General features: G+C 40.2%; 1 protein-coding gene across 1 annotated transcript in view; it reads right to left on the bottom strand.

The window, feature by feature from the left end:
• Positions 1 to 9605, bottom strand: part of LOC142938728 (syntaxin-binding protein 4) — a 91302-nt gene extending 81697 nt beyond the window's left edge. The window contains exon 1 of the mRNA XM_076082110.1: positions 9541 to 9605. Within this exon, the coding sequence (XP_075938225.1) occupies positions 9541 to 9605 (65 nt within the window). The remainder of the gene's footprint in view (positions 1 to 9540) is intronic.
• Positions 9606 to 9843: the final 238 nt, after the last annotated feature.

The raw sequence follows: 9843 nt of genomic DNA on the forward strand, positions 1-9843 counted from the left end.
TAGCACTGACTTTTAAGAGTTTCTCCTATCGCTGCAACTTAGGAGCTACTTTTAACGTGATGATGCTTTGTGAATACAACCCCTGGTCGCTCTGCTTTCCTAAAGAAATCTATTGATGACTGGCGGGTTAGGGCTAGTTTTTTTTAGCAGGTCTTTTTGCATCAAGTCCGAAATTCTGAACCAAAGAAGACCTATGCTCTAAAATACTATTCCCCTTAGCTTGCCTTGTCTACTTCTTCAATGAATGTCTTTCAACAGCCTGTTCACAGGTGGAGACAGAAACGAAAAGCAGCAGTGGGGTTTTCTAAATAAATAGTGTTGTACTCTACTGGACTGTCAGACTGTATTCTACACATACATCTATGTAATACTGATCTTGAGTTTACAGGAAAGAAACAAAGGACATATGTACATCATAACAATGTGTCCCAGAGACGGTGGTGAGAGATGCTGAGGCCAGGTGACTTAATGAGAGCATGTTGTTTTCCTCTGTCACAGCACAACCAAAGTGATGCTTGTTGCCACCAGAGGCCTGAATACTACAGACAGGAGTCGAGTAAATAACCTGTCAAAGTGCGTCCAGTCACACCTGCCACCACTGTCACAGCCTGTGGTCACTTTCACCATGAAAATTAATTCAAGGACACCAAGTCAAACAAACAAAATCGTCTATATCTTAAATAAACTGTGCTATCTGTGAGGTTAGTTTCAAAGAAAGGTTCTCACTATCGTAGATCTACAGTGTAAAGTCACACCAAACGCGGCGCAAATTATAAATAGACAAAGTCTATGCACAGACACGATGAGACTGGAGTGACGCGAATTTGCAATGGCGCGGCACGATTTACGCAAATTCGCGTCAATCGCTAAACGCCCCAAACACATGAGTTGAAATTTTTCAACTCCGGCGAAAAAATCGTATGCCACTGTGGCGCGACAGCCTATCAGCGTTGAGATGCTCCCCCTGTCATCACTGACATCCTACCTTTGTTGAATCAGGAAACAAATACTGTATCCGTCTGTGTTCACCCAGAGCTCTACGATACCTCATATTAGTAGAGACCAAACTATGTGTATAAGGGTCATTGACAAATAAGGCTTCTAAAAAGGTAATTTTAAAAATTATCTTCAAAATGGATGTAATGCATATTTTTGTGTCTGGAAAAATGTGGTGAAACAAGTCTAAGTTGTGAACCAACTTTTCATAGTATTTTAAATCGTTTTTAACAGTATTTTTTAACTTCACAGGCTAAAAAATGTCAGGTGGCGCAACCACATATTTATAAAAAAATATATATTTTCCTAATATTTATTCAAACTGAAATTTCTGACAAGTATCCCTTAGAGTGTCTACTGTGTCTAACACATCGTATTTTGTGGTTGTGTTTTATATATATACAATAATTTATCATAATTGCGTTCTCTTGGCCAGATATTTAGTATATTTAACTTTGATTTTACATTTAAACAGAGAAACATAATAATACAAATATTCAAATGAATACATTCAATAAAATAGTTCTTCACATCATATCAAGCAAAAAAAAATTCACTTTAACCTATTATTTATTGCTTTAAATTAATATTTTACCTGGTCGCACCACCATGACATTTATCAGTTGTGCCACCTGACAATATTAATCACAGCAAATATGCAGAAAATTTGCATTTTATTTTTTCAAATAAAACAACATGCTTTTAGTTAACAGACTCTTTTTAAGTAAAAGAAGTAAATATTTCATAGCAATCATGTTTAGCACATACCTGTAACTGGAATAGGCAAAATCACAGTCGCTTCCGCCTGGGGTGTTGCAGCTTCTACCTCATTGTAGCAGCGTTTTGCACACACTCCATACATGACTTGTTGTCTGCTCCCTGCGTCATGCTGATTTTGCTTTACTTGACAGTGGCATCCTTAATAGTTAAAAAATATTCATTAAATCATAAAAAATAGTTTGAAAGTGTATAATATAGTTAACTTTTAACACTGTTAAACTTTTGAATTTTTTTTAAAATAATGTTAGAGCTTTAAATATAATATCATAGAGTAACATTCTCTGCAGTTGCACCACCTGCCTTACTGGTTGCACCACCTGACATTTGCAACTGATTTCAAATTAAACAGGCATCTACTAGGACACTAGCATTAGCTTTTGTTCTTGCTAACAACTTCATACATATACATTTTAAATAGAATAAAGACATTTATGATAAAATAACATTTTTATCGTTTTACATTGGTTGTACCACCCTGACATGGAAAGTGAACCACTCTACCTAAAAGTTGAAAGTAGCTGTTTTTATCAATATTCAAAAGAGATATAAAAACATTTTCACTCTGCTATAAAGGTCAGTTGAGGTCCTCTTGATGATGCAATAACCTGTTTACTGTTTTCCACTTTAATTTCATAATAAAAGTCCCATCTTTACAGCTGTGCCACCCTGATATTGGAGAACATTCAAATTGCTGGACAAAAGTTTTTAAATTATCGCAACAGCTTAAAACTATTGGTATTTGTAAAAATTTGGTTTATTTGAATCGTTACAACAATAAAAGCATGCCATAGTATTTTATTTTGAATTTATTATCATTTCAATACATTTTTTAATAGTTTTCTTAGACTGTTCATCTGCTAGGACAGGTGCACCGCCTGACATTTTCAGGGTTTGAGATGCCAAAACATAAAATAATATATATTATTTGATTGTAACCCTAACCCTAACCCTAACCAAAACTGGATAGGTTTTATAGAATGAAATGATATATGTCACGAATTGATACAATTATTTTAAAAGTAAATAGTGGACTCGGACACAAAAATATGCATGTCATGTCATTGACCCATAAATGTTTGTGTAAACCTTATGGTACAAACAATGAAAAAAAACGCAGACGTTTTTACGCCGAGATGACGTTATTTTGAGTGTTGTTGGAGCTGCTACAATGTTAGCATAGCCTAGCACCGATTGATCCGAGCTCCATTGAGAAAACAAGTGTTTTAAAAGTGATTTGTTTGTCGTCTTGCGGAGAGAGCTAACAAAACATGAATTCAGACTTTTTACAAATCGGCATCAGTATGTAGTTATTTCGGCATCCCTTTTTGTCTGTTTAATGCAGTTAATTCACAGCAAAATCTGTTTATTTTGTGTTCATACAGCTATAGTAAACAGCCAACGTGTGGCTTGCTAGACACAGTGAATACAGCTTGATAAAATCCATGGAGCTCCTCTGGACTATGTTATGAACCCAGACATGACGGCGTTTAGTTTCCCGGGATATTTGGGACTTCCACAACAAGTACTAAGCAGAAATAGAGGTTATTTTTTCCATGGTTGATGGCGGACAGTCGAACAGCTTCAAGGGCGATAAGCCACGCCCCCTCTCCGGCGCGTTTGGCGCGAATGGGGCGAATGACCACAAATAGTCCCCGCCGAGTTTTGGTGTGTGTGAACGCACCTTTAGGTGGAATATCTGGAATTTAAAAAATGGATTTTGGCATCAGAAGCGTTCTGGTTTCCGTTTGTAATCTGAGTAGTATTGACCAATCACGTTGGAGCAGGCTTTGGTTGACTGCAGGTAAAAAGTCCGATGAAGAGTGTAAGAGCCATTTTGTTGTTTTTGTTTTTGTACAACCTCCCACCACATGGGGGTGTAGTGCCGGTGTGAATCAGGGCACAGGTAATATAATCAGTGGAGTCATTGGACACAGGTGGCTGCTAATAGGTAGGAGCAAACAGTTTTTGACCGTGCACATTTAACGAATGTAAATGTTATGATTTGTTGGTTTATGGAGAAAATGGATAACTGAAGAGAAAGTGGTAGAACTCTGATTATGTGAGAAATAAAATGCCTATATTGGAAACTGGACTTTGTTATTTATGGCACGCGTCAGAACAAACATTTCAGCAACCGTAGTGACTTTTTATTGGGAAGCAATGGTCACTACAAAGAGCAAAAGAGGAAGAACACATTAGCTGAAATACAATCTGGGAAACCACCGGCTATCATCACCGATAATTTAGCTTCTTATTGGTTTAACATTAACTTGTAAACTGTGAAACATTCCAGTTCACGTTCACGTCTTTTCTCAACTCCAACTCGTCATGCAATTGTCTTACTGAGGCGTGTAAATCACGAGAGGAACAATTCGTAATCTGTCAGAAAGCGGAGGCCAGACTGAAGCAGGTGTTAGTGACAGTGAGGAGTCAGCTGTCAGTAAAAATAAAATGTGCACGCACAAACACACGGCTAAAAACATAATCTCCTGGCAAAGATAATAACACATTCATTATCTTACAAATACAGAGGTTGAATTCATGAGCAATGAAACACTTGCGGAATTCAATACACCGTATGACCCATTTCTACTTGTGCTATTGTTGCTCTTTAACATTTTAGCAATTATCATTATCACAGTCGTTACATACACTTAAGTTACAGAGAGCCACTTCAAAATGTCCTAGATTCATGTAATCCATCATAGAGAACACCATGCCTGCTTTGATTGTTGCCAGATGTATGGTGTAGTGTGATAATGCCGACACATTCTCACACCAATGCGTCAAATAATGCAGCTTGGTCAGTGGCTATAAGCTTCAAAGTGTGATGCTCTTTATACTCCTCTAGTGCCAGTTTTGAACGACTGTCAATACACGAGACGTTACAAAATAGAAGTTAGGGTTAGGCAACAAAAACACTTCAGGAAAAGATCGTGGTTGACGTAAACTTGGCTACTAACGCGAGTCACATGACTTACGACACTAACGACTCAGGTGACTAAATGTCAGCATTTACTTTTTCTGAACAGCGGCCTCCTGAAGGAAAGTCCTGTTTGTTTGATTTGGTCTGATTTTATTGGACTGTCTTAAGCAGGGTTGCAGAGGGTCGGAACATTTTTCGGATATTCTTCAACTTTCAATTACAAAATCGTTATTTTCTAATTATGAACTTAGACCATAGCCAGTATTCAGTCAAATTACACACAGCCCACCCTGTTGGCTTGACCATTCTTTTATTCATTTGGCAAATGAATGGATTTTGTCTGCTTGATATGGAAAAGGTTTGTTTATATTTGCATTTAACATAGTACACATCCTGAACATATAGCCCATGTGTTTACATTTTATTCATGTTAATTACCATAAATTTACGTTAAGTCCCATAGAAAGTTTCCACCTTGATAACAACTGTAGCGTTAACCCAAGCGGCTTCCAATAAGCAGCCAGTGACCCGCTTCTAACCCTCGTCTCTGGATTCCTGCCACACTTCTACCTTCTTATCCTCCACCACGCCTCGCTTCAGCCAGAGGTCACTAGTCAACAGATCATCTAGAGTCTCCTTTAACAGCAGCTATACTACAGCTCTCCATCCTGTCTATCCACCCTTGTCAGTTACCAATAAAGTTATCTTAAAAACTGTTCCAGACAACCTTTTTCAATCTGAGACAGGTAAGGTAAATTTCAGGTTTTAGTGACAGCTGAGAAAATCCTCCCATAACACAATAATACAAATGTGTCACAGCAGGAACCTCCGTCCATCGTTTCAGAGGGCAGTGAAACTGACAGGCTGGACTTTGAAATTGAACAAAAGGCCAATATTGGCCGGATGCTTCTGCCAAGCATCTAGTGCCCAAAGCAAGATATGAAATTGAAGTGGAAGAGACAGAGAAAAAGAAAAGAACAGCATTTGCACTCAGCAGTGCACCATCTGTCTCAACATCCGGTTTGATCTGAGTTGGCAGCTGCAGTGTGTGATTCATGCTCCATGCTGGTCAAATGTTTCAGAACAATGAGTTCAATTAAACCATCTCCATCAACAGGAATGACATGTATAATCTGCTATAATATCCATAAGCACCTGTTCCTTTGACCTGCAGCCCTTATGTCATTATGCTATGGACAAAGAATTCAACACAGCACCAGCACGTTGTCCAATGACACAGTGGCAATAAAGTGAGCACACTCCCATATCTGTTTTATGCAATACTTCAGAAAACCACAAAAGTAAATCATTGTCCCCTCAAAACCATACAGTACCTTAAGCCACTTTGGGACTTCCAACAAGTTCAGTGGAGCTTGGTGAGTTCTGTTCCAACTCAGCACGTAGTGTCAAATCAAAGCAGACCAACCAGAGGACAGTGTAACCAGAGGTATGTGATTTTAAAAGGCACATTTTATTAAATGCGTCTGCTGATCATCAACCTTCACAGATCTCCGAGGCGACCTATCAATCCATCACTCTGATTTGTATAATGATGCTCGTCATTGTAGCGTGAGACTTTGCCTGTAGAACACAGCTGATGGTGATCAGACTTTTAACAGTTGCTCATGAAAAAGGGAGTCAAACCAGTTGAAATGTCGCGGCTACACAGTAGCTATCCTCCCTGGTTATTACCGTACCAATGCCTCTGGTCACCCAGGTTATTTTTTTTTCAACACTAAATGACAAAACATTAAAATAGATAAAATAACGTAAGGTAAATGAGTAAAAGAATTATGTAAAAGGTTACTTTTCCTCCCTGCTCATAGAAACAGCCATTCATCACTCAGATATTGTCCCTTCTCCTCAGCCTCTTGTAATGCTTCATACATATCTTACATAAAGTGAATGAAAGCTTCCCAGATTGAATCAAAGGTCTCACTTTACCTTGAACAATTACAAAGGATTTTCTCCATTGAGAGGCAGGAGGACGCCTCCCTGAGCCACTGGTCAAAACGCTGCCACCTTATATTTCCCAAGATAAAGTTATGAGACGCTTAGCCTGGAGCAACACTGTTATCTTTTTAGATGATAGAATTAATTGGATAAATCCCTAGTATAAACAACGGAAGGTGTAGAGGTACTTCAATCATCCTGCCTACTGCATGTGATACCTCGCACCCAAACTCTCATCTGCCCACCATCCCAAAGGCAGTGATGCAGCGTCGTTCCTTTCTCTTGTCCACACTAAATACATGTGTCTTGAATGCTACTGTTAAAAAGTGCTCAATACCAAACTCAGAACATTTCTGTTGCCTCCACAACTCTCAACATGGCGGCAGCTGAGCAGGCAGCTAGAAGCTAGACGCTAGAAGCTATCAGTGCTAACAGCGCTAACAGTGCAAGCAACGGCAACAGTGCTGACAGAGATAACTGTCCGTGCATTCTAGCACCAAAACTACCAGACTATTTAGTATGCCAAAAAAATATAATTTGGAGGTCCCAATATGACATCGTATGTCAAATGCAGTATGTCAAAAATACCAGGATGTCCTACATATGTACATGTATGCAAGCAAACGTGCTTTTCTGGCTACTCTGACCCACAATGCTCTGTGCAAGAGATGTATGAGCAAGAGGGTCAAAGTTCACTCCACTCCTCTGAGGAGATACCTGTACATCCTCCTCCCAGGCATTCAGCCAGTCCATAGCAGAATCATATCCTCCTGGTTTCTACCTATTCATCATTATGACAGACGAGGTCCAGCACTGATGATGCAGGATGACATCACCACTGTCCAATGAATGAGTAACCGGTCAGTCGGTAAGACTCCATGTGAGCTCCTCTTGGGTCATAATAAGTTAGTGTGAAGGCAACAATAGACCAAACTACACATGACAGCTTTTGCCATTGATTGATGCCGTCCCAAAATAAGAGCACAGAAGGTTACTGTTCCACATTATCCATGGCTTCAGGAGAGACCATTCTTCCCTTTGCAGAGGACCACCTGGTGGCTCACGGACCACACAGGGAACCAAATGCTCCAAATCTTCAATACGGAACAGTCCAGGCACAATGATCTCTTCATTTCACATCTTTTTCCTTTCTGTTGTAGGCCACACATCGTGTTGAGTCATTATGCTTTCATATACTGTACAACCTCTACTGCAGCCAAACCGCCTTACAACATCTAATCAACCATGGCTTTCACTTTGAGTGACGGATTATGCAGCTACACGGCAGACATTGGATTTTTTACTCATTGCATCAATACAAATTCAGTAATAAGTCAGAATGACCGACAATCATATCCTTCCTACCCGAGTACTGTCACATCTCTATCAAGATTATGTTTCAGGAAAATCGTAAAACAAGCCATTTGATTAAAATCATTGCTTTTTGTTATGATTATCAATAAATCGATCTTATCTATAATGAGTCTTTTTGTACTACGATATTACTAAATACATTCTACAGACTTATATCTTGTCAATGGTACAAATAAACAAACCAGTTTCTGTTATTCCTGCAAAACAGCACATCTTTAAAGAGATTTAACCAATAAGCATTCCACACATGACTCATTCTCCGTGTTTCTCAACATCGCTGAACTTTTGCCGTGAAGCACATCAATGTCACGTATAAGAGCAGATTATCAAGCATCCCTCCTCCCGGCTGCTCCTGACTCCCCCTGTGTGTCACACATACCTGGTCTTAATGGTGGGGTTCATCCTGAGAGGAAACAGTCCCAGGTCTATGTCTCTGCTGTCAGGATTAAACTCTAGGGCTCCTGAGATGTAAATCAGAAAGTAGTCCCAGAGCTCGGGTAACTTCTGGGAGGAGAGAATCATGAGGGAAACTTTAGGGGTGGTTCTGTCTGTGGGAGAGACGGCTACTCAACACTGTCACTTCACCTCTCCTCAGCCTGCCTTTAAGCGCTACCGGCTGACCCAGCCTCAACAGTCCACTCAGCACCTACATTCAGCTGACTCCTCCCCTCAGGACACATCACAAGACCAGAATGAACCCCCCTCTCCAAACTGCCCTACTTTCCCATGGGATCGTTCACATTTCATCACGATTCATCTAGTTTTATATGAAGACTCTGACATTCTTTACCCGGGAGAGGCTCGCTTTGTCTGTTGCTTTACACATGCTAAATACTTTACTATTTGGCTCTAAATATTTTGTCATGTAATTCCATATTTCACAAAAATAATAATCAATCAATCACTGGCATTGCAATATGTTCTTCAAAATGCAAGAGACTTTAACTACTTGAATCACTGCGCATATGATGCAGTGTTACTGTGAATGATGGGCTTAATGTGCAGGGTTTGATCATCACTGCTACTGAAACAAATACCACTACCTTCCATTCTGACATACTTGGTGTATCTTGTGTTATATTGTTTAGATATGTATGTGCAGAATTAAAATGAATAAACAAATAAAAAGAGCCATCTGAACCGTATGTGATCCTCACCAAGAGTCCCACACACATACATCGCACATCCTTTATCAGGTGAATACTAAAATGTTAGACTTCACACATTGTTGGTCAACACTGAGCATGCGTATTAATTATGATTGGTCATCTGTGAGTTCAGATAGGATCAACTTAGTGCTGACTCCACGTTCCATAGTGTGAAGAAGCAGTGAGCCACATGTTACCATAAGAACAGCGGTACCGCCGGACTTTAGAGAGCCCAACCTCTCAGACTGTGTGAAAGAAACGTTTAAGGAAAAGACCCATTTGCAGATTCATAATGAAGTTTTCTGGACTTATTATTGCGCTCTCTGTCCGCGCAGGTGTTGAAGCCAAACCCGTTTCACGTACCAGTAGATGAGCGACAGTCCGTCGAACCGCTCGAGCTCTCTCCCCCGCTGTTTGAGCAGAGACATGTTGTCCAAACGTGTCCAGGTGTTCCACTGTAGTGGACTTCCACAGTAGCAGCTAAGTGGCCCCGTCCCTTAAACGCATTACTCTGCCCGCTCTCCAGCTCGTGCAGCGCGTGCCCTCTCTGACCGACCGCGTGGATGTGTCAGCATTCATTCCCCTTCAAATTAATTGGACGGACGCTGCTCGCCGGTAACGGGACGCTCTGCCGGCCCGATTCTAATCGGACAGACACGTGGGCTT

Source organism: Anarhichas minor, unplaced genomic scaffold, assembly GCF_050575085.1.
Source record: "Anarhichas minor isolate MPS153535 unplaced genomic scaffold, ASM5057508v1 ptg000007l, whole genome shotgun sequence".
In the NCBI taxonomy this organism is placed as follows: Eukaryota; Metazoa; Chordata; class Actinopteri; order Perciformes; family Anarhichadidae; genus Anarhichas; species Anarhichas minor.